This window comes from Gastrolobium bilobum, unplaced genomic scaffold, assembly GCF_033153095.1.
Source record: "Gastrolobium bilobum isolate Gb01-03AN ecotype WA unplaced genomic scaffold, APGP_CSIRO_Gbil_v1 utg36576, whole genome shotgun sequence".
NCBI lineage: Eukaryota > Viridiplantae > Streptophyta > Magnoliopsida > Fabales > Fabaceae > Gastrolobium > Gastrolobium bilobum.
The window spans coordinates 188,355-214,197 of NW_026897326.1; the positions used below are offsets into that span (position 1 = coordinate 188,355).

Consider the following 25,843-nt stretch of genomic DNA (forward strand, 5'->3'; position numbering starts at 1 on the left):
TTGAATGATGCATAGAGGGGACCTTAACACGACTTTAAATTTATGATATTCACATAAACCTACTAACCCAAAGCAATAATTAAAGCCAAGCCAATGCCACATAAATTGTTTGGCATGCAAATACAAGAGTCGAAACTGAGGACATTATTATACGTACACATGAAGCAGGACTACCACTGTTTTGGGACATATGAGGAGTCGCTTATATTGATATTACTAATTTAGTTTTCAATTTTGTTTTGGAGAGCATGGCCAACACCAGGGCTGTGACCTGGGTTTGTGGGTTTGAAATCATTTTTTGATCCCTCAGTCATAGAAACTTCAACATTTGGACTCTTAACTACCACCATTGCTTTCATATTGTTATCTTCTCTTGAAAAACTACAGTGGCCAACACCAGGACTGCAACCTGGTGCTGTGGGTCGGAAACCATTTGTGTAAGGTGCATCTGAGTCTCCAAAACTAGGTACTGCATAATTTGGCATCATGGGTGAGTCAACTTTATTCTCTGATGATGGAATAGAAACATGTTGGTTCGATGGCTTTATCTGCCTGCCATGAGTTAGAAGGAAATCATTGCAGGCAACTAGTGCTACAAAAACAGCAAAATATTTTAGCGTGGCCTGAAATTTAACCATGACTAGAGAAGCTAGAGGTACGTAACTGAAAGGCTTTTGTGTAGGTAGGGACTAGAGAGAATGACCTGTAGGAAATTAGAGCTAGTTTGCTCAAATATTTGTAAGAGGCAAATGCGAAGGGAGATGATATGATCACAAGTTATGGGATCCTCACATATTTATAATCTTGTTGAGTATGTAAATGCTCTCTCAAGATTCCAACTACTAATTATGTCATTTGACTAAATGTGTGGAGTACATGCTCTGCAAATGGGATCATTTGAAAATGGATCCTCTGACATGATATGAGGTATACATGAGACGATCAGAAATGTTTATAGACAAATGAATAGTTATCATTTTCTTTTTCTCTATTCTAATACGCATTCTATAGCTGTTTGTAAATGGTTAAAAACATCTCACCTGATCTCATGTCACATGACATATGATCCATTTCATGGAAAGTTTATGTAAATTAGCTTTTAATTCCATAGGTCTCACTCTAATATGTTCTTTTGCTTACATAAAAATAAATTGGGCTCATAATTTTTTTTATATGAAATTTTCTCTTGATTTTGATATTTGTCTCTTTTGATCTTCACCTCTTCTTGTGTTGCATAGTATTGTATGATTTTATATCTATGTATCATATCTTAATTAGAACAGTCACGATTACGCACAGAAATGCTATATAATATACATATACATATTGAAGGACTTGAAATTGAAGTTTGAATTTAAACTTAAATCGTAATTTACAAAGCCCCCTTGATATATGTTTTTTTTCATTAGCCAAACAGGTACTAAAGAAGAGCTATGAGAAACCAATTAAAGAATAGTTATTCGACTTGCGCACCATCAAAATGGACCCTTCAGAAAGATATGGGGATTCTTCTGTACCTTCCTTCAACATGATCCTCTGTTATGAAAAATATATTTTTGTTTTTGGGACGCTAATTATCAAATGGGGTAGAATGATTGCGCAGCCGCAGGCTCAAAGCTAAAGAAAGATAATGATTTTTATAAGCTTATCGCTTTTAAATTTGACTTGCATCAAGATTTGGTAATGCACTGCGTATATGATCTATTTGATTGGGTATTGTTTAGACCATTATATTTGGCAATCGATATTCAAGCCTCCTTAATTTGAATCATCGAATCACAAAGCTGTGGTAACTACACTGTTACGTGTACCTGTTCTTCACCACCATCATCCAAAATAAACTATGCATATGATATGATAGATGCACACATTCATGCTCCCACATACGTCATATTCTTAGTTGGGTTTTTTTTTTTTTTTTTTTTATGACTCCTATGTTGAACGGAAAATTCAGATGCACACATACCATAACATCACACTTAAATAGAAATGAGTTGATGTGAATTTCTGGGATGACACATTTTTCATTATGTGAGGCTATGTGGTATATATATGCATTTAATTATTAGCTAGTAAGGATTATTTTTTAGATATTATTATTATTTTATAATTTTATGCAAAAGGAAGGCTAGGTATAAAGATTGTCTCCACCCCACATTCACTAGTCGATTTTAACAGGGAGTGGGCTTTTTTTTAATTTAAGGTCACTTAATTTAAGAGAGAGAGAGTGATGATTTATTTATTGGAAATATTCCATCGGTTCATCGCTTCGCGATTAGTCCGATTCGGGGCGGGTCCAGGATTAAGGCTTTAAACCCCTCCCAAAGGTGGTACTGGGGAGGTTTGAACACATGCCCTCACCCCACCTGCTCAGCTCCCATGCGACAACTGAGCTACCACCATTTGGTGATGATTTATTTATTCGGATAGCGGAGAACAAACAAAGACAATTAGAAAGCAAAAACTATTACCCTGAGAAGGTCTAAAATCTCATAGTATCCGCTACGCTGATGGGAGCAAGACCGGTAGAAAAGGAAATCAGGAACACCATTGCCTTCCCTCAAATGATGAAATTTACTATTAATAAAAAATAAGAATAATAAAATTGATTCTAATAAATAAAGCGCGCAAATGAATAAAGGTCGTAAATGTCTTTGCAAGTAGTATAATATTACGCTTTTAATAAGTTTTACTACTCACTGTGATGATTTTTCATATATCCAAGTTGCGATGAATCACGATCTTGCACCATGAGATACGAGATATAACATGATACGACATTTTGATACATTAATTCTAAAAAAATGATATATTTTAATATATTAGAACATATTTTGATATTAAATAATATTTTTAATATATGTAGTGTATATTGTATTTAATATTCAATAGTCTAATAAAAAAATAAAACTAAATTTATAATACCCATCAATTTTGTAAAAAAAAAAAATATAAGATATAAATATTTACTATTATATTTTCAAATTGAAAATCTCTTATACACTCCAGTGAGATTTATTTCGTATCTATTTTTTATTTTATTTTATCAGTTTGGTAAAATATCGATAATTTTTCTATTGATATGTAATGAAATTTCTAATATTATAAATGTCAAAACGTGTCAAAGAGTCGGAGAGTGTCGGGGTGTTGAGAAGTATCAAACATGATACTTCATATTTTTTGAAGTATCGGTGATAAATAGATGAATCCCTATGTCAATGAGTTTGTATAAACTTTTTACTTTACAATAACTGTAATTATAAATTAATTTGTCGCGAATTTTATACGTAAGTTTTTCTCTTTGACTACTTTAGGAATTTTAAACTTTTTAGTAAATCATCAAATTTGTCAATCTTTTTTTATTTTTTAATGTGAATTTGTTAAACTTTGTTACATTAATTATTATTTATGAATGAAACTATTGACAATTCTAATGGAAGAAAAGTTAATCCTTTATTAAGAAGTCCCTCTCTTTAGGAGACGATTTTGTGGTGCTTCTTGTAGTTCCTGCTGATCTGGATCATGTTCCCTCTATTTTGTAGTTTTTTCTTTGGCCTTGCCTTTTCTATGTACTAAAAAAAAAAACTAGTCCTTTATTATGAAGAATATGATATATTTTTTTCGTGTCTACTTTGCTTATTTATTTCCAGTATTATTAGATCAGAATTTTGGAAGTAGAAAAAAATTGTGAAAGTTAGATGAATAAGTAGAGTAGATATATATATATATATATATATATATATATATATATATATATATATATAAAAGCACAATATCTTATACCTATTCAAATATTAAAAAAAATTATTGAACAAGGTATGTTACTCTTTTATATAGACTTGGCAAAAACTGGTCAACCCATCCCGCAATGTTTTTAGCCCGTCAAAATTGGAGAGAGTTAACCTGTTATTAGTGAGTGCACGTAGATATAGATTGTGACCAACGAAGCACGAACACGTTGAATTTTGTAAAAGTTGCATGTCGAATACTGACACACTCCGACATGCGTCTGACATGCAGTCAACATTTTGGGACATGTGGTCAACTCTCCGATACGTTCCGACACATTTTTCTGACACGCAGTCGACTTTTTCTGACACACAGTCAACGCTCGGACACGTTTTTTTTAGGTCTTAATTTTGATTTATTAACTAAACATAAAAAAATAATTTATAAATCATATTTTTTCTGTTATAAAATTTGACATGAAAAATTAATAAGATAAGATAAATTTATTTTTGTTTATATTTATATTGTGAAATTTGAATATTTGATTGGTTATATGACTTGTTATGGGTTGTTATATATATTAAATATAAATTATAGTATATATATTAAAAATATTATTTAATATTAAAACGTGTCCCAACGTGTCAAAATATGACATTTTATAGAATTAACATGTCGGTGTGTCGTGTCGTATTCAGTATTCCATGTCAGTGTCGATGCAACATAGATTGTGACTCGTGAATTATTTTCTTGAATTTGGTCGCCATCTTTTTTCTTTAAATTTATTTATTTTTTATTTTTTAATTTTACTGCCCATTGTCAGTTGTCACTGTTTGTGAGACTATTGAACTGGCATTCTTTTCTTCCAATGTATCAACCAAGAATGAATGAGATTATTGGCCAACGCTAGAAATTTTTCTTTAAACTACGCATTATCGCTTTCAATTATTTGCATACTGTTTGTACCGATGAGATCTATAAGCCCACTATGTTCCCGATGGGATGAGTCAATGTATGGATAATACCTTTAGCACTGATACAGACCAGGCTAAGAAGTATAAAGCCAAGCGTAAGCAGTGAATAGATAATAAGCAAAAGAATGATATGACTCAAGTAAATGGGCAATATAACGATACATAAGATACCTGTAAGGTGTGCCCATGGGGGTTATTTATAGGGGAAATGGTGTGGGTTGGTGAGGGGGGGTCAACTCTCCTTGGGATTTACTCCCATGATGAAGTGTTAGGCGTGCTGGGGCTATCATTGTGGCAGTGTTGCGCCCTCTGTATACTGGCGGTGTCAGCACCGGGCAAAGGGGGAGTTTCCCTTTGCGGTGTCTGTGGTAGTCGCCTTCGATGGCTAGCGTTCCAAGATGGGACATTTTGGTGTATGTCTTGGACCTGCTGCTACGTTGGGGGTTGAGTGGGTCCATGTCAGCCCTTAGGGCTGACGCGGGGTCACGCCCGGTATTGGGCCTGGATAGTTGGGCCACTTTAGTACTTGGGCCATCCGGAACAGGAGCCCCCCAGCTTGGTAGCAAGCGTAGTTTGGTGCCAAGTTGTAGTCTTTGGGCGCTACCTTTCTGGTGATTACAATGATTAATCGTTGCCTAAATATTGTAGTAGACTTGTGCGGTCGCTAAGTCGCGACTGTTAGGCGTTCAGGTTGGTGTCGCCCATTCGCACCTTCTCGGTGCCTCTTGAGAATAGTACGGGTAGACTTATATTGGAATCGAGTCACAATTATTGGGCGTCTCCAGGTTGGTGTCGCCCATTTGACGGATCTTGGGCGTCTTTGTTTGGTGCGGTGACATCAACCGTTTTGTCTCTTGCTCTTCCAGGGATACATAGGGTATTTCACCTTCCTAACACGGGAGTTGTCTTTCCGAATTTCGAGGAATTATAATGATGAATTGTTGATCTTTGCACGCATCTGTTCTTGAAGGCACGTCGCATTAATGTGACGTGAGGGGTGTCTTATCTCCTTGAAGTTACCTATAGGCCCCTTATCTTGACTGTCCCTTAACTGACGGTTATGACATCCAACGGTTGGAATATCAAAGGGCTGAGTGTTTGCTTCCTCTTTAAAAAGGGGGGGTTTATTTTCCACAAGCACATTGTGCTCTTCTCTCCTTGCCATAACGTCCGAGCCGGTCTTCTTTTCTTCAGTGTCTGCATTTACCTCAGGTACAATGTCTCACTCTTTTTCTCCTTTGTGCTTCTTTCTGTACAATTTCTCCTCTTCTTTTCCTGGGCATAGTACAATCATGGACGTTCCTGGGTTGGGTTTACAGGAGTTGGAAGTTGAGGTTAAAGAGGAAGAGTTTGATGAAGCCTTCGACTCACTCGAAGGCTGTACGGTGGGGCCCGCTATGCAGGAGTATCTTGCTAAGCAAGGTGCTTTCCCTCTTATCGTTCTTTAGTTCCTGGGGTAGAGTCGTTGCCCCATGGTAGAATTCCTGAACTTCTGGGTTTTTCTGAAGAAGAGATTCAGAGTCTCTTGCCTGAACGGGCTATAGGACCTGTGCTTCCCTATCTGGGTGAAGCATTTGGATCTCGACCGCGTGGTGATGGTCAGGTGCCAGGTGGTGAGTCCGTTTCTGGGTCTGGTAGACGTCATTCTGCCAGATCTGAGGGGCGACGGTCTGGGAGTTTCAGTTGAGGGGTGAGGACTCGCCCATCCCATCGTCGTGGTTCAAGGTCTTCTGTTCGTACCCACGGACAAAAGGGAGGTTCATATCGCCGCGTTTCGCGGCGTTCCGCTCTCGATATAGGGCGACTTGTTCAACCTTTGTCTTCTATTAACCGCCTCTCACAAAATCGCCCCATAGAGTATTACTATAAGCCTTCCCGTCCGACTATTGATTCCTCTGTTGCTTTGAGCGCTTCGCGGGGCCATATTCCAAACATATCTCAGTCCTTTCATCGCCGTAAATATGACGAATCTACAGACAATCGACTGGGTAGATTTCACCCAGAAGACGGGCGACTTGTGAAGTATGGTGTGTGGGATGCCATACATGAAGACTTGGGGCTTTATAAGATACTACCTGCTTGGTGGCCTTCTTCTTTAAGCTACTCAGATTTTTATTCTTCAAGCTCTTCGGAAACATCAGAATCTGATGGTAAGTTGTTAGTGTTTGAGCTATTTTTTCTTGTAGTAGTTGGTAAGGAGGGTGTTGACGTTCATAGGAGTGAGGGATAGGGTGAGATGGGAACTCTCTTTTCTTTGCAGTGGTATTTTTGACATTTGAGAGGTATTGAGGATTGATTGTGTGTTTGTCGCTCCCAGGTAGGGTTTGAAGGTACTTTCTTGACTTATGGCGACTAACCGGTCGGTCGACTGTCTTGAGGCGAGGAATTGGGTTGACCTGGCGGTAGGTAATGCGTCATCGAGTTATGCTGACCATGATTCTTTGTGTTGCCTCTACCAATCTGAATCTAGCTTTGTCATCACTGCAAATGGTGTAGATGAGGAGAAGTGGCAACCCTTCGCGGTCAGTAGCGATCGTCGGGCTTGTGACAAACCTCAAACTGCGGCGAGATCTCGGTGGCGGTTCATGGTATATAAGACTCATTTTACGGATCATAAAGTGAGGTTTCCGCTGACTGAATTTGAGATGGGAGTACTCTCCCACTTGCAGGTTGTGCCATCTCAACTACATCCGAACACTTGGGCGTTTGTTCGGGTCTTTGAGAGCATATGCCAATACTTTGACATGACGTACTCCGTATGATTATTCTTTTATTGCTTCCAGGTATCCCCTTCAAAGAAAAAGCTTGGTTGGGTTTCACTAAAGGCGGGAAACACAGTAGGATTGATATTTGCCCAGTACGCCAACTCGTATAAAAACTGGACACGAACTTTTTTCTGGATTGAACCAATGTTGGGCGAGGGGGAACTTCCTTTTTTGTAGATCGGGAGAGCAGGGAGTGCATGTTTCCCTTGTATTGGGCTAGAAACCATTATGAGACGCCCGCTGGTTAGTATTCTACTGCGTTTGGAAATTTGACTCCTGAGGAAGTGATGATGGTTAGTTGGTTTGTTGAAGTAAAGGAAAGCCTTGACCGGTGGCCGTTGAAGCAGGTGTTGTGCCATGGAGGTGTGATGGCGTTCTGATTTTCTTGCGTTTGTGATGACCTTTCTTATTTCTATTGACGCCTGTCTTTACTACTTGATTTCTTCTAACTTTTACTTACTGTTTACAGTTGGGAGTATGGCGACGGATATGTTGAAGCTTGCACGCGAGGCGGCTGCTAAGGTGAAAGCCAGAAAGGGCGCGGTTCCTCAAGCTCCGCCTGTCCCTGTTCCAAAGGATACTGGGAAGGGAAAGGCTCAGGAAAACAAGGTTAAGAAGAATAAGGTTCATTCAGCTGCTGACATTCCTGCGGGCGAACTGCAGAAAAGGATCAATCGTCCTATCATTAGGGATCCCCCGGGCGTGGCTGGTAATTATTTGGCGAGCGAGTCAACGCCGGGATCTGGGTCGTTTGCCCCAGGTGGTTCTGGTGTGAAGCGTGGTGCGGATGCAAGTTTGACACCGCCTTGAGCTTCGAAGTCCACACGCCGCGAACCTTCAGAGGGTGGGCAATTTGATGACCAGCCTCGAATGAGCCCGAGGGTTGAGGGTTCCCCTGCTTTTACTGCTGTATTTCCTGTTGGCAGGGCCCTTACTTTGTCAGAAAGGGACCTTGGTACCGGATTTTCGAACATTGAGCGTCCTGAGATGGTGGCCGCCCCCCCCCCCCCCCCCGGCCTTGATCGTAAGCAGTTGATGGATTGCGCCCAAGTTGTGATTGGTCGCATCTTAGGGATGCAGGAGATCGCTCTTGCGGTCGATGAACAATGTTCCTTGCAAGAGGGTCGCCTTGACGAATTTTGGCGACGGGTGGAGGGCCTTACTGCTGAGGTGGGGCGTCTTGGTAAGGATATTGCTGACAAGAAAACTTCTATCCAGTCATTGTCTGAGCGGCTGGAGAAGGCGAAAGGAGACGCCAAGCAGTTTTCTGATGAGAGAGATGATCAACGTAAGGCATTGGTCAGCATTAAGAGGGAGAAGGAAGCCCTTCAGACTGAGAAGGATCAACTATCTGCCGATTTGTTTGCTGTGCAAGGGAGTCTTCATGCCAAAGATGAGGATTTCAACAAAGTCAAGGGGGAGGTGGAGAAATTGGAGGAGGCTCTGGCTAACCTGATGTATCATTCTTTTAACAACGCCCTACGGCAGGTCGGTGTCAGATATCCTGGGGCTGACTTGACTGGGCTCACTCCCGACTATGAGGTAGAGGATGACAAGATTATACAACGCCTTGACGGTGGCGCCATTAGAGTGGTTGAAGCAGCGCCTGAAACTGATGATGACGAAGGTGCCAGGGGGGTTCTTCCACCCACAGATGCTGACAGTGATGATGATCACGAGAGTGATAATGCTGGGCGTGGCGTGCAAACGGAAACTGTTACTGGGATCTTGGTTGACTCTGGGGTTGCGAGTGGAGGTGGAGTCATTAACGCGGTCGTGTCAGAACAAGCGGAGGATGCTCACGCCGTTGTGGATAGCGGGAATGATCGCGCATTAGATGCCGAAACGGTTGCTGTTAATACAAACTTAGGTTCTTAGCTTTTCTTCACTTTAAGCCTGTGGTTGGCATGTCAACCACGGCTTTGTAACCCTTTCCTTCTTTTGTGTCGATCACGCATCAAATGAATTTCCTTTCCTTTCTTGCTTTATATTCTAAACTTGCATATGGATGTTTATTTAGTCTGGTGGCCGTTGACCGTGGATGAGAACCATCTCAGTCCAACTATGGCGGGGGTGAGAACCGTCCCGCATTTGGGCGTTGGCTGGGGGTGGGAACCATCTGAGTCCAACTATGGCGGGGGTGACAACCGTCCCGTAGTTGGGCGTTGGCTGGGGGTGAGAACCATCTCAGTCCAACTGTGGCGGGGGTGAGAACCGTCCCGTAGTTGAGCGTTGGCTGAGGGTGAGAACCATCCCAGTCCAACTGTGGCGGGGGTGAGAACCGTCCCGTAGTTGGGCGTTGGGTGGGGGTGAGAACCATCCCAGTCCAACTATGGCGGGGTGAGAACCGTCCCGTAGTTGAGCGTTGGCTGGGGGTGAGAACCATCCCAGTCCAACTATGGCGGGGGTGAGAACCGTCCCGTAGTTGGGCGTTGGCTGGGGGTGAGAACCATCCCAGTCCAACTATGGCGGGGGTGAGAACCGTCCCGTAGTTGGGCGTTGGCTGGGGGTGAGAACCATCCCAGTCCAACTATGGCGGGGGTGAGAACCGTCCCGTAGTTGGGCGTTGGCTGGGGGTGAGAACCATCCCAGTCCGACTATGGCGGGGGTGAGAACCGTCCCGTAGTTGGTCACAATATTTGACAGTGTTAAATTGAATTGGCGATTTTTTATTGAAAGCTCAAAACTCTGCCTCGTTAAAAAATTTTCCCAGCAAAACCCTTTTTGGGATAAAAGCCTAGGAAAGGAAACGAGTGCAGGAGTTGTTACATGATAACTCAACTATAATATTTTTTGAGCTTATCGGTGTTCCAAGCCCTCGGTAGCGCCTTTCCTTCTAGTGTTTCCAGGGAGTAGGCTCCATGACCTAGCTTGTTGATTACCCTGTAAGGTCCTTCCCATGTTGGGGCGAGCTTTCCTTCGCGAGCGTTTTTGTTTCCTACGTCTGCTCTTCGAAGCACCAAATCTTTTTCTTGAAAACTCCGGGGGATGACCTTCTTATTGTAGTAAGTAGCTGATTTTTCTTTTGAATGGAGATCAGACTCAGCGGCAGACCTTCTGAGTTCGTCTAGCAGGTCTAGTGCTTCTTTCAAATTTTGGGTGTTGTCGATCTCGGTTACGTGCTCTCGCCGCCAGGAGGGTTCACCAATTTCTACTGGGATCATGACTTCAGTGTCGTAAGTCAGCCTGAACGGAGTTTCTTTTGTGGATGACTGGGCGGTCGTCCTGTACCCCCATAGGACGTTGTCAAGGTTGTCAATCCAAGCCCCTTTGTGTGCTTCTAGTTTCTTTTTAATTCCTTTCCCCAGCATTTTGTTGGCTGATTCTACCAAACCGTTGGATTGTGGGTGTTCTACGGCAGCAAAGTGGTGTCGTATGTGCAGACTGCTCATTAATTCGCAGAATTTGGCATCGGTGAATTGAGTGTCGTTATCCGTGATGACTTCCCCGGGAATGCCAAAACGGTAAACGATGCTTCTCCAGAAGAACCTTCTTGCTTTTTGAGATGTTATAGTCGCCAAGGGTTCTGCTTCTACCCACTTGGTAAAATAGTCAATAGTGACAATCAGCCATTGAACCTGCCCAGCTGCCATAGGGAAAGAACCCAGAATGTCGATGCCCCACTTGTAGAAGGGCCATGGTGAGGTGATTGATGTTAACTCTTCTGGCGGTGCTCTGTGTATGTCGGCGAACTTCTAACATTTTTCACACTTTTTGACGTGTTCATAGGCGTCACGTTCCATGGTTGGCCAATAAAATCCAGCTCTCAACGCCTTCTTTGCTAGTGAGTGACCGCCCATGTGATGGTCGTTGATTCCTTCATGGATTTCTTCTAACACGTATGGAACATCAGTGGGATTTAAACATTTCAGGAGTGGGGTTGAAAGTCGTTGCTTGTACAACCGCCCTTGTACTATGCAGAAGTGGGCGCTTCTGCGAATTATCTTTCTAGCATCTTTTTGGTCGAGAGGCACGACCCCTTCAGCTAAATAATTGACAATGGGCGTGATCCAGGTTTCTTCAGTGGCTTCAGGGGCTGCCTCTGAGATACTCATGACTATGCATGGGTTTGGCATACTCTGCTGGACTATAGAACGGTTGTTTCCTGGGCTTTTAGTGCTTGCCAGCTTGGAAAGAACGTCCGCCCGGGTGTTTTCAGTACGCCAGATATGTTCTACCTCAACACTTTCAAAACCTCCAATTAGCTCTCTGACTTTTTCTAAGTATTTGCACATCAGTGGTCCTTTGGCTTGGTACTCGCCAGAGATCTGAAATGTCACCAGTTGGGAGTCACTAAAGACTTTGAGGCGTTCGGCCCCCATTTCCTTTGCTTGGATCAGACCAGCTATCATGGCCTCATATTCTGCCTGGTTATTTGTGGTGTTGAAATCAAATGACAAAGAATGTTCGACAGCCACGCCATCCGGATTTTCTATTATCATCCCTGCACCGGAGCCTTTGGCGTTTGACGAGCCATCTACGTATAGTTTCCACACTTCTGATAACGGCGTTATCATGGCTTGGTTCTTGGGCGGGGAAAGTTGTGTCATTTCTGCAATGAAGTTAGTGAGTGCTTGAGCCTTGATGGCGGTTCTAGGCTCATAGGTGATTTGATACTCGGACAGCTCGATCGCCCAAGACATCATCCTTCCAGCCAAGTCAGGTTTGTGCAGGACTTGGCGAATTGGTTGGTTGGTCCTGACGGTGATTGGATGGCACTGGAAGTACGGTCTTAATCGCCGCGCGACAAAGATAAGCGTTAAAGCTACCTTTTCCACCTGTTGGTATCGAAGCTCTGCTCCTTGTAGAACCTTGCTAATGAAATAGACAGGCTTTCGTCCTTCTTTTGATTCTTTGACAAGGGCTGCACTGATCGCCTCGGTACCTACGGCGAGATACAAATACGACATTTCTCCATTGTCTGGTTTGGCAAGTACCGGTGGGCAAGAGAGCGCCATTTTGAATTCCTGGAAGGCGTTCTCACATTCTTCTGACAACCGAAAGGCGACTCCTTTTTGGAGTAGGCTAAAAAGAGGGAGCGACTTGTGAGCCGAATTGGCCAAAAAATGAGTGAGAGCTACTAACCTTCCCGTCAGTTGCTGAACTTCCTTGATTGTTTGCGGGCTTCGCATTTCAATCACCGCTTTTCATTTGTCAGGATTGACCTCAATGCCTCGCTCAGTGAGCATAAAGCCTAGGAATTTGCCTGCGGGAACGCCGAAGGCGCATTTGCTGGGATTCAAGCGCATGTTGAATTTTCTGAGTCTTTCAAATATGTCTTAAAGGTCAATCAAATGTTGTTCCGACGTTCTTGATTTAGCGATCATGTCATCGATGTATACTTCGATGCAATTGCCAATCAGTTCTCTGAATACTTCATTCATCATCCTTTGGTAAGTGGCCCCAGCATTCTCTAGACCGAAGGGCATCATTGTATAACAGTAATTGGCGTTATGAGTGATGAACGTCGTTTTGTCTTGGTCTTCTTCAAGCAGCGGAATCTGATTATAACCAGAATATGCGTCCATGAATGACAGCATTTTGAATACGGATGCGTTGTCGACCAACTGATCAATGCTAGGAAAAGGGTAAGCATCCTTTGGGCAGACTTTGTTTAGGTCGGTGTAGTCAACGCACATTCTACATGCGCTGTTTGGTTTTTTAACCAATACTGGGTTGGATAACCAAGTTGTGTACTTGATTTCCCTGATGAACCCGGCGGCGTGGAGCCTTTTGACTTCTTCATCAATCACCCTCTGGCGGTCGAGACCGAATTTCCTCTTTTTTCTGGGCGACTGGCTTGGCTTTGGGATCCACCGACAAATGGTGGCAGCAAACGTCTGGATTGATACCCGGCATGTCAGAAGGTTTCCATGCGAACAAATCTTTGTTATCTTTGAGCAACTTGCATTTCATTTTGGGGTCGATGGTGGCCCCGATAGTTGTCATTTGATGATCTGCATCGCCTAATACAACATGTTCTAACGCCCCATCAGGCGTGGGTCTGTCATGCTCCACGCGCGGATCATCCCTGGCATCAAATTCTACCAAAAAACATTGGTCACGCTCCTTTGTCTCCTCGCCTGGATTTCTTTCGGCTGGCGATGTCACCCTCTGTTTGGGCGCCATTTCATTATAGAAACTAGCTTTGGCCATTGGCCTCAAGGATATGTTGTAGCAGCTTCGGGCTATCGTCTGATCTCCCCGTACCGTGGCGACTTTGTTATCCCGGGAAACAAACTTCATTGCCAAGTGGGGGTGCGAGATGCTTGCCTCGAAGGCAGCGAACATCCTTCTACCAAGAATGGCGTTATAAGCTGATGGGGTGTCGAGCACCAAAAACTGGATGTCTGCTGATCGTGAGGTGGGCGGCGTTCCAAGGGAAAGTCGCAAGGTAATCACTCCCAGTGGCTTTGTGGTGGTAGCATTGAAACCTGAGAGTTCATCTGTAACAGGAGTTAAACTATTAACAGTAAACCCTAATGCTTTAAAGCATGGTAAAAACAAAATGTCGGCTGAGCTGCCGTGGTCAATAAAAACGCGATTCACGCCCAAGTTGGCGATTATTGCTTGAATGACGAGTGAATCGTCATGTCCTGGGAGGATATCGCCCAAATCGCTGTTGTCCCAAACAATTTGAGGCCTGGTTGGGCCAGGGTTGTTCTTTACTTTGCTAATGACTCTGCCAACAACCGCCAGACACTGCTTCAAGTGTTTCTTTCTGGCGTTCGCCGTTTCTCCTCCTCCGCTCAGTCCGCCTGATATCATGTTTATCACTCCGTTCTTTACCGCGGCTGAGTTTTCTTCCACTTCTTCACGCCTCCCTCTGCGGTTTGGGCTTGCTTGCGCTCTGCGATTCCTGGGGGAATCTTCTCTCCTGTCACGGTTGTAGAAGGGTCTGGAGCCAGATTGATTCGTTCTTCTTCTTTTAGGCGATTTGCTGCGCTCGCGATATCGCCTTCTTGTTCCAGAAGGGCGTGGACCGTCTCCTCCTCGCCTCTGCGCTCCGCTTTTGATGAGTTTATCAATCTCGTCTTTGAGGTGCCTGCATTGCTCAGTGTTATGACCGTTGCTGCGATGGAACTTGCAGTACATGACGTTTTCTTTAGGCGGGTTCTGAGGCTGCGGGGTGCTCTTAGATTCTTCCTTATATTCCGTTTGTAGGACGGCGTGTGTCTGACGACCTGATATGTCGCGCCCAGAAGGGAGGTTTGAATATTTGGCTGGTTTGTTTCCTTTCTTACTTTCTTCCATTTGGTTCTTCTGTTTACTGACCGCCTTTTCTTGACTGTGGGCGTCATCAACTCGGCTTCCTTTGTACTCTTCGATTCGCATGTACTCCTGGGCCACCTTCTTGACTTCTTCCAGGTCAATGATTTCATGGCAGGAAAGTTCGTACGCGAACGCACCCTGTCGCAAGCCCGAAAGAAGTATATGTACCTGTACTTTTGGGTCCATGCCTTGTACCTGCAGGGCCTCTTTATCAAAGCGGTCTAAAAAGGACCTGAGGGACTCGCCCGGCTGTTGGCGTATTTTTTCTAGAGAGTGGACAGATTTTGGCACAGGGCGACTGGTTGCAAAGTGAGACTGAAACTTGCTCGCTAACTCGTCCCATGAAGCGATACTACCAGTCGGTAGGGTGGTGTACCATGTTAAAGCTCGCCCCCCAAGTAGCGTGGGGAAGGTCCTGCACATGAGGAGGTCTGTTTCATCATGGAGAGTCATTGCTGCCTCAAATTTTTGGATCCACTCAAAAGGATCGGCATCTCCGACATATGTGGCGATATTGGAGGGTCCTTTAAAACCAAGGGGTGTGGGAGTTAACCGGAGAATATCATTCAAGGGTTTGTTGCGCCCTGACGTATGAGCTGGCGTGACTCGTATATTGTTGTTTCGGGCGGGCCGGTCTGTTTGTGGTTGAGGGGCTTCAACAGAGTAGGAGAGGTCGGGGCGTGATTGAAAGGCTGTTGGGCGACATATGGTAGTTGACCCTGGTTTTGATAGGACACTTGGTGTAGTGGGATGGCCGGATTCTGGGGTTGGGCAGCGTAACCATGGAAAGGAAAACCAGTTAGGTAATGTTGAGGGAAAGGGGTGTATGGTCCCATAGAGAACGGGGTGACCATCGGCGCTCGGTAATCGTTGTGCATGGCTACTGGTAGACTTTGGGCTGGTAGTGGACGATGGGCTCATGGGATGGGAATGACTGGGGGGCAGTAGTGTGGAAAGGCATTCCAAAACGAACTCCTGGGGGCGGGGGTTGGTCTTGTACCAAGTTTTCCCCTTGCATTTCACGCATAGGTGCGCGATAGTTCAACTGTGCTACTCTGGGTTCAACTGCTTGCATTTGTGGACGGACGGATTGTAATACTGGTTGGAGTATCTCGCCGGGGGGTCTCTCGGCTGGGGCTGAATGCATCGATGGTGGGGAATTTGAATGTATTGTTTGTACATGACCGTAAGGAGTAACGACCCTGGTTTGTTCCGCTCTTCTGGTTGTGACAACCATGTTTGTTACCAAAACGTAAAACACGTCTTGTGGATCTTTGGTAGGAGAATGGGAATAGAAGTTTATAGATTCCCACAGACGGCGCCAATGTACCGATGAGATCTATAAGCCCACTATGTTCCCGATGGGGATGAGTCAATGTATGGATAATACCCTTAGCACTGATACAGACCAGACTAAGAAGTATACAGCCAAGCATAAGCAGTGAATAGATAATAAGAAAAAGGATGATATGACTCAAGTAAATGGGCAATATAACGATACATAAGATACCTGTAAGGTGTGCCCATGGGGGCTATTTATAGGGAAAATGGTGTGGGTTGGTGAGGGGGAGGTCAACTCTCCTTGGGATTTACTCCCATGATGCAGTGTTAGGCGTGCTGGCGCTGTCATTGTGGCAGTGCTGCGCCCTCTGTGTTTTGGCGGTGTCAGCAGCGGGCAAAGGGGGAGTTTCCCTTTGCGGTGTCTGTGGTAGTCGCCCTCGTTGGCTAGCGTTCCAAGATAGGACATTTTGGTGTATGTCTTGGACCTGCTGCTACGTTGGGGGTTTAGGGGGTCCATGTCAGCCCTTAGGGCTGACGCGGGTTCACGCCCAGTATTGGGCCTGGATAGTTGGACCACTTTAGTACTTGGGCCATCCAGAACAGATTCAAATCTCAATACCACCATTATATCCAAAAAATATATGTATAAAAGGCAAAGCTCACTCCACATAACTCCCAACTTGAGGGTAGGGATGAGGTCATTGTATGTAGCCTTATTCTTATATTTTTTTCAAAAAGACTGTTTCTTCGTAACCTTTTAATCACAAAAAACAATCTTAATGTTGCTTCAAGGTATAATCTTGTCTTCTGACGAGAATATGTACACCAGTCTTTTTTTTTTTTTTTATCCAAACTGACTTAATTTAGTTTAAGTTATGTCCGCTTATATTCGGGTTGGGTCTAGTAACACTATTTTCTCCGTTCCTAATTAGTCATTGGTATCTATGTCATTATTCTAACTGTCAACTTAAAGTAGTCTTCGATTACCAAAATTGTTTGTGAATGTAGATGGTCCTGATTGCTGGAAGCCGGAAGAACTCTTAACGATGTGAAAAATTACTGGAATACCTATATTCGAAGGAGGGTATCCTCTCATAAGGAAGATATCATTGCAAAGCATAAGGAAATAGTGAAACCTCATCTTGTGATAATGCCTCAACCTCTAACTTTCTCTAGAACTTCGCCCTGGTTGACAAAGAGATTCGTTAGCGAAGATCAAAGCAAGGCCAAACAGTGCAGTATCCAAGCACATGGACAAAACGACAAGGGAGACAACACCGACAACAAATGCAATAATTGCTGGGAACAGTGGTGGGAAACAATGATGGACAACAAATGAGGGGCTTTCTTCATTTACCGTAGATGCTGAGGACTTTCTTCTAGAAGATCAATGTTGGAGTGATTTTCTTCTTGATATCAATTTGTGGGGTTCATGATTTTAATTATGGGATATTAGTTTCTTATATTATAGGAGAAATTTTTTGTCTTCTGCTGAAAGAAAAAAAATGTGGGATCCATTTAATTAAAAAAAAAATAGCACAACCTTTTATGTGTTTGCTTAAGTCTTAAGAATATGTTTTTCTCGTACACATGAAAAAAAATATCAGTTCGTTTTTTTTTTTTTAAGTTACATTAAAAAAATTTGTCTAATGTTCACCGAAACAACGTCGTTTTGGGGCGAAAATCATAGTGTGTTTGTAATTTTAATCTATTTTAAGATTATAATAGTCTTTATCACTCTAATTTTTTAATCTTTCACTCCAAAAATTATGTCGTTTTGATGAATATTAGATAAAAAATTTTAAAGTAACTTTAGAAATTTTATTCCCATTTATTTTAATTAATAAGTTATTATGAGTGATCTAATAGCAAAGAGTATGACATTTTTACAATAGATCATAAACTTAAACTTCATATGACATGGGCTAAGAGACTGATTGCGATAATTGAATTTGATATTATATTTCAATTCCAAATATTATGACAAAATTTAAATATTTTTCAAGGATATATTATTTCTCATATTGCATGAGATAATTTGTCACAACCAACATATAAAAAATAGGTGGAATTTCACCTATTTTTTTTGTATTAGATGCGACAAATAGTCCATGCAATATGAGAAACGATCCCACCTATGTTTTATGTGTTGCATAACGAACAATATCCCCGTTTTTCAATCATATGATACTCACCTCAACCATTTCTAATTAATATATACTTTTCATTCATAATTAAATTTAATTTCTAACATTATACACTTAAATGTCAAATCAACATTTGTTTCATTATCAATGTAAAAAAATAAATAAATATATTATTATCAAATGACAGGTCGTTCATCATTCAAATCTGCCAATAAAACTTTAATGTTTACAAGTTGCATTTATTTATCCCAGAATGCATAGATGAATTTGTTAGAATCTAAAAATTCGCCTACCTATTCTAGGATAAATGAATGGCAAACGGGAGTACTAAGTTTTTTTCCCCAAATCTTCTCTACTGGTCATGGAGATTCAGGTAATTAAGCCACCAATCAACAGACATAAGTTCATTTTCATCAATTTGACTGGTAGTTGAATTAGTCAATTCTCATGTGGGGCATCTCCGCATGTGCAAATGGAAAACTAGAGTTAAGAAGTTGAAAGTAATGTTATTAAAACTCACTTGGTGATTAATCCGGTCAAGGTACTGGGTCACTGGTTCAACCAGTGGGTCACTGGTTTAACCGTATGACCCGATAATTATATGTAATTTTATAATTTATATTAAAAAAATTATAAACATACTCAAATATCTAAATAAAATTATTAAAAATTTCAAATATTTTAATACAAAAAATAATAAATCACATATTATTATCAAATAAAAGAGCAAACAAAAATATAATGCTCGTCATACGAGGCTTTAGCTTCATAAAACGACATCTCTAACTATAAATTAATTCAAACTTTTATGCATAGTACATAATTGAGATAATATTAGTGTTGTAGGTACATAACTTATGTAAGTCAATAAGCAAAAAAATATTGAAATATGACTATTATGATTTTTTTTGAAAAAAATAAAAATTTGGAATTTTTTTTTTTGAGACTGGGCCGAGTCACCAATTTTTATGAAAACCGACCGAGTCGGACAGGGTCGCACGGTTCTGATGCATGACCGGTCCGTTGCTTCAACCGGACCGATTATATAACCAGTTTACTAGTTTCCGGGTCGACCTGGCTGAGTCAGTCCGATTTTAATAACTATGGTTGAAAGGGTGTTGTTCCCCATAGTGCTTTTTCGTGGCTTCACTTTTGACACTCCCGGCTGACAAGATATTGGGTGGGGTGGAAGAGAGAATGAAAAAGAGATTGATAAAAGAGGGGGGAAAAAAATCATGTATCGCTCTGTTAATAGAAGGATTGTCATGGTCCAGAAACATATTAAAAATTTCCCAACTATTACAGCTTGCACTCATGTGTCAGGTATCAGAACGAGAAAGGAAGAGATGACATTTTCAACAGATTCTTTCTCTTTTTGATTGTTTATTTTATGGGGAAAAGGTTTGCAATTTTTAAAGACATAAATTATGTTATCTTAAATTTTAATATTATATTGCCAATAGTATATAATTATAATATAAAAAAATTCTTTTTCTTCAATCACTTAAACAGACGTTAAAAGAGAAATAAAATAATTTTTTATATTATAACTATATATTACCCATAATATATAGTATTAAAAATTAAAAGGTTAAACTCTTATTTTATTTCAAAACTTGATTATGTTTAATCTATTTTCTTCCTATATGGAATCAAATCAGTTTCGGAGAGGTGAAAGTTGCATTAGATTTAAGTGCCAGCGAGTTTTGCATAGATTGAAAACGAATTAAGTGAGAATGATTATAATTTTTCACAAACTTATTACATTTAGGTTTTGGGTTAAAATATATTTTCTGGCTCATATATTATAAATTATAATTTTTCGCTTATTAACAGTGGTTTTCTTCAATGATGGATTACCTAATACTTGAATTTTTATATATATATATATATATATATATATATATATATATATATATATATATATATATACTAAGATTAAGTTAATTTATAATGTATAGTAATTTTTCATGCTTACAAAATCTGGTCAATTTAACTATTAAATTAAAATATTTTATTAAATAAATTATGTTTGGATATTTATATAATTTAAAAATTAATTAATAATTCAAACTATAATATTACTTAATATTACATGACTTTACTAATCTACGATAAATTGTAAATTTTAAAAATTAAACCCTTAAATAAATCATAAGAAAATAATTATATTAAATTACTACTAGGTCGTAAACTAAGAAAATGTATCTCTAATTTAGAGGTGGAAAGATCAGCCCGTCGCAACCCATCCTGTTAAAATGAACGTGGGTTGAAAGGCCCAACCTATCCTATTTTATGATGGGTTGGCGGATCAATCTTCTTAAAAAATAAAAATATTTAAAAATAAAATAAATTATATTTTATGAATTTTATAATATTACTTATTTTCGTTTTACACTTCCCTTAATTTTTTTCATCTCAAATCTAAATAAATGCTAATATTCAGTCAGACATTCTTTTGTAATTTATTTTTGCTTCTATATATAGATAACATTTGTCATACATAATTTTTTTCTATACTTTTTATAAGGGAGTACTAAGATAAAAAAAATTAGGTATCACAAAAGTTTAGGGACAAATAAAAAATTACCTAATTGTAAAAAATAAAATAAAGAATTGACCCAACAGGCCGACTCGCCCCTAACCCGTTTTGACCCGCAACCCAGTGAGGCGGATTCAGATGGGTTGGTGGGTTGAGATGTGTAAGTCAACCAGTCCCATTTTGACGGGTTGACTAGTTGAATTCAACCCATATTACCACCTCAAATCTAATTTATTATATGAAAAGAAAGTCACGTCAATATTGTTAGGAAATGTACATTTGATTTATTATGTAAGATTTTTATGTAGTTGAAAAATAAAATTGAAAAGCACGTAATGTTTAATTTAAAAATTAATAGTCAAATATAAAAGATAACATAATATTATTATATTTAGGGAAGGAATCAATTTATATTGGTGTAATTTTGTACCTGAATCAATATTCTTACAATGTTTTAAAATGTTATATAGAATTGATTTTTATAGATTCAACTGATTAATTAATTGTAATTATCTATTATCTTAATAGTTTGTGTCAAATATCCTGGATGTACCTCATAGCTAAGGGTGTAAATGGGTCATGCGGTCTAACAGGGCCGTAATATCAAGTCAAACTCGACTTATTACATATAGTCAATTAGAACACATCCAGACTTTTAAAAAAGCCTATTTAGAAAGCAGGTCGTAGACTTTTATTTACATGTTGGGAGCATAAGCCTATATAGGCTGGTCTATATCATATTATTTATTTTAAATAAAATTACTACTTTAATGATTTTGAATAATAAAATAATATTATTTTAATTATTTTTTTAATTATTGAATATCTGATAAGCTTAAACAGACTAAAAAACCTAGGTCAAGACTTTTATTTTTTAAATATAAGCTAAACCAAACTTATGATTTTGAGCTACACAGACTAATAGACAAGGTCAGACCTAAAATATTTTATATACGTTGAACCTATTTACACCCCTATGAGTCACATCCCAATGTTATGGGCTAGCTCGGGCCTTAGAGGTCCATTAAAGGGTCATTTTCCTACCTTGCTATAGTAAGATCATAGATTTTATCATGGAGAAGCTCTCATTCCCCGATAGAGCTCACCACTCTAAATGTAGTGGTTACAGCCTCACTCACATTGATGCAGGGCAAAAAGGTTATAACTTCTCTTCTCATTATTAGTGAATATTTTCCACCTATATATATATATATATATATATATATATATATATATATATATATATCTTTACCATTTGAAGAGGCATTTTGCATCCATAACTTTCATGTTGTTATTCTACTGAAATATAGAATCATTGTGCCCTTACACATTACTCCTCTCTCTGCCTTTCTGTGATATGCCTATGATATAACTCCTCCAAAAACTTTAGTCCGTACCATGACTTCTAAAACCACCCTTATACTAATATACTTCACCCTATCATGGATACGAGCTAACTTTACTATATAACATCTCATCAAATATTATAAAATTTCAGCAAGATTAAGAGTATAATCAAATTATTCTTATTTTCAATATTTCAAAATTGTATATTACATTAATTTTGATATATATAAAAATACTAAATAATTTTGGATTAAATGATATTTTATAAATACTATCGATATGATATCAGCTTCTTCTTTTGTTGGGGTTGGGGGGGGGGGGGGGGGGGATGGGGTTAGCTAATATGCATTTTAAGATAAAATTATTCACTAAAACATTATTAAATATGATCACTCCTCTTTGAAGGGGAGAGAACATATTCACACTTCTTAATTAATATTGTATCATTTAACACTTCATAATTGGTATGATTTATGAATATATGATCATTTCTATAAATCACTGCTTAGCTTATTCCTTTTATGCAGATGGTACATGTTTGCAGGAAACCTTTTGGACAATTGCTTGGGATCAAACTAATTGCGAGAAATATTGTCTCATCTTATGCTAGCTTGACGAATTTGAAGTATGGACGTACAAACAATTATTAATATTAATGAATCCGATGAACACTTACCATATGCAATTATTAATGCATCAGATGAAAACTTGAAAATCTGGGTTGGCATGAACAATTTCAGTTTTGAAATATCTAACAAATGTTATTAATTAACGCATCAAATGAACATGAGCATCTCACTACATGGAGCATCTCATTTCACCACTCTCACCTAACTTTCATCCACTACAAATAACCATCCACTAAGCATTGCATGAAACCATTAAGTCACCTACAAACTACACATTAGGGGCATAATCTCCTAGTGCATTTCATATATATATGACCCCCTATAACTAACAAGGAGAGGGATCCATCTGATAACTTATTTAAGTATTCACAAGGCTGGCCACCATGGCTACAAGCTTCATATTTGTCTTCAGAGCACATCCTATCCACTAAGCATATGACTCACACACACCCATTGTTAATACCATCAGACTTTGGCCTAAGGTGCAGGACTTCTCATTGTCTGTCATCTTTACCATAAGCTCCATAGGTACAAATACTAGCTACCCTGCTAGACATAAATGTTCATTCCCGAACATTTGGCGCCCTCTGTGGGGATCATTAAATTTCGATTTCCACCCACCACACAACCGGGATCAGGGACGAATGACATATCAAATGCAGAAGCCGAGTTGATCTTTGTATCGCCTTACGAGTTTTGGTCTCTGTGTGTGCATCCACAATACACAAACTAGATGAATGCTGATGGTTACTCCTTTAAGCTAAGTATTCTTTCTTTTTTTCTCATCTTTAACTCAACACCATCATTGTAAATTTTAATGGTTTCATTTACCTCTGTATGTTCATTCTTTAATGTGGAAAAATTATAGTTTTGAAGTCTTAAACATTTTTATGCATACCAAGTCAACCTGAAAAGTTCCTAGTTTGATATCTTGTGTACAACAAGCATTTAGAAATATATACTAGAAATATAAAAGTAATAGTATTCATTTTCTTTCCTTCTTTTTCTCTTTTATATCAATGATTCACACTAAATTTTGTGAAGCATCCTACCTAAACGTTTCAATTTTTTTTTGGTATAACCTGGAGGTATCCCCATTCAACCTCCTCTGGTCGCCTTGCCCTCGAGGTACGACCCTGTAGGCTAGCCCCTCATTAGAACAGCGGGTGCATTGAGCTTCGCTACCAGAGAAAGGATGACACTAATCCCTCAATCGAAGAGGGAGGCACATCCTCTGGCCCCCAAAGATTTTCCCAAAATTTGCTTGAGGCAGGGTTTGAATCCTTTACTCAAGGAAACCCTTGGGAGCTCAGTTGCCAACTGAGCTACCCTTGGAGGTTACCTAAACGTTTCAATTTGATAATGCCTTCGTTCCACCATACCTCTTTTTGAATAATTTCGATTGTACATATAATTTTTTAACAAAGAAAAGATGTTTATACGTAAAAAAATATATTACTTTTATATGTTTGAGAAATAAAAGAATAAACAATTCATACAGTATGAATTGCATGACTTGTGTTGAATTGTCTAATATGGTTAAGTAAAAAGAAAACTGGTTATGACTTGTATGAATAGCATAATATTGGCATAAGAATTGATAAGAAAAAAAATTAAACAATAAAGTGTGTGTCTTGTATATTTACATGGTATTATATCATTTTATTGAGTTTTATGTTGAATTCCTTCTCTAGGTGTGCCTAGGGATTGCGAACATTTGGATTCTTTTGGAGCAAGATAAGTGAATTATGCAACAAGTAAGAATATTGTAAAAGCTCCAAGAGGTAAACTCTATGTTTAATGAGTTATCTCCTATCTATGTGCCCCACCGTGATTAGTGGACTATGGTTGGATTGTATGATTATATTTGATGCTTTGTATAGATGCATTCATCTAGAGCTATATGATAATATGATATATTTTGTTTTGATGTGATTTCTGTAATGATCTTTGGCCATTGATTCTATGTGCACTGATGTGTGCTTGGGGTCTTCCCTTGGGACTGGTTGTGTACACCTCTGTTATATGTTTGGTTCCACTTGGGGTCCTCCATTGGGAACATGTGCGTTGATTTCCGCTTGGGGTCCTCCCTTGGGAATGGCTGCGTACGCCTCTGATAAGATATGTATATATGTTTTGTTCAGTTATGATATTTGTTTATATGATGCCTTGTATACTCTGTATCTGACTTTCATGCAGGAGTGGGCCCAGGGTATGGAGATTTCTCTATAAACCTGGAGCTTATTGAGATTTGTTATCTCACCCCGTTTGAGGACATCACTTCAGGTGTACAGATTGCCGATGAGCCTTCACGTGGCAGGGATACGACCCGTGGATAAAGTGCATTCGTGGACCGGATTTTGGGTAGCCGTATGCTACTACTATTTTGGAGGATTATTATTTTGCTTTAGTATTCCATTCGTTTTGGGGATCATGATGTCTGATCCGTTATTTTGTATATGGCCTGTATATGTTTTGTGCATGTTTTTCCTTTTGATGCATGTACATTTGTGTATTCAAGCATGCTTATATAATGAGTAATATTCAGATATGTGTATCTGTTGGTTATGCAAGCTGTTAGATTTAGTTGCACGGAGCCAAATTATGCATACGCCCATGGATGAGTATGTGATCCTTGATGGATATCTGATATTTCAAAAATCATAGATTGTATAAATTGTTTATTAGGATACCTTGAGAGTGAGATTCGTAAATCTCCATTTGTCCAGTTTTCAGCCGTTACTCTGTCCGATTTTCGTCTCCATTAAATGAAATGTAAACTAGAAAAAGTATGCAATATTATATATCATGTGAAAAGGAAAAAAAGAAAAAGTTAGCTCGTATTTTCTTAAGTTAAGTCTTTCGCTGATCATGTTTAGTATCATATGTGTGTTAACTGAATCGACTCGAGACGGGGATGTTACATTAGATATAAATGTTCATTCCCAAACAGGCATATATAGTGGCTGATTATAGAAATATATATACATGTTATAAGATTGCAAGGCAACCACGTGTAGATAATGAAATATTTCCCGAACAGGACATCATCTTTATTTGCTAATTGTTAGTTAGAGGTGATAAGAATTTAGTTAGATTCTATTTGGATTTGTTAAAAACCAACGATATAATGACTAAGTAGTCAAAACGAAATCAA

General features: G+C 39.6%; 3 protein-coding genes across 3 annotated transcripts; all 3 read right to left on the reverse strand.

The window, feature by feature from the left end:
- Window positions 1-221: 221 nt before the first annotated feature.
- Window positions 222-638, reverse strand: LOC133305991 (precursor of CEP9-like). The gene has a single exon (XM_061506255.1). The coding sequence runs from the start codon at window positions 636-638 to the stop codon at window positions 222-224; it is 417 nt and encodes a 138-aa protein (XP_061362239.1).
- Window positions 639-11,163: 10,525 nt separating this feature from the next.
- On the reverse strand, window positions 11,164-12,426 carry LOC133305997 (uncharacterized). The gene has a single exon (XM_061506260.1). It carries the CDS (start codon window positions 12,424-12,426, stop codon window positions 11,164-11,166), a length of 1,263 nt encoding a protein of 420 aa, XP_061362244.1.
- A 787-nt stretch (window positions 12,427-13,213) lies between these two features.
- Window positions 13,214-15,193, reverse strand: LOC133305999 (uncharacterized). Its single transcript, XM_061506262.1, has one exon. The coding sequence runs from the start codon at window positions 15,191-15,193 to the stop codon at window positions 13,214-13,216; it is 1,980 nt and encodes a 659-aa protein (XP_061362246.1).
- Window positions 15,194-25,843: the final 10,650 nt, after the last annotated feature.

Coding starts and splice junctions, on each gene's coding strand:
- LOC133305991 (XM_061506255.1), bottom strand. CDS start 638: ATGGTTAAATTTCAGGCCACGCTAAAATATTTTGCTGTTTTTGTAGCA.
- LOC133305997 (XM_061506260.1), bottom strand. CDS start 12,426: ATGGCGCTCTCTTGCCCACCGGTACTTGCCAAACCAGACAATGGAGAA.
- LOC133305999 (XM_061506262.1), bottom strand. CDS start 15,193: ATGACTCTCCATGATGAAACAGACCTCCTCATGTGCAGGACCTTCCCC.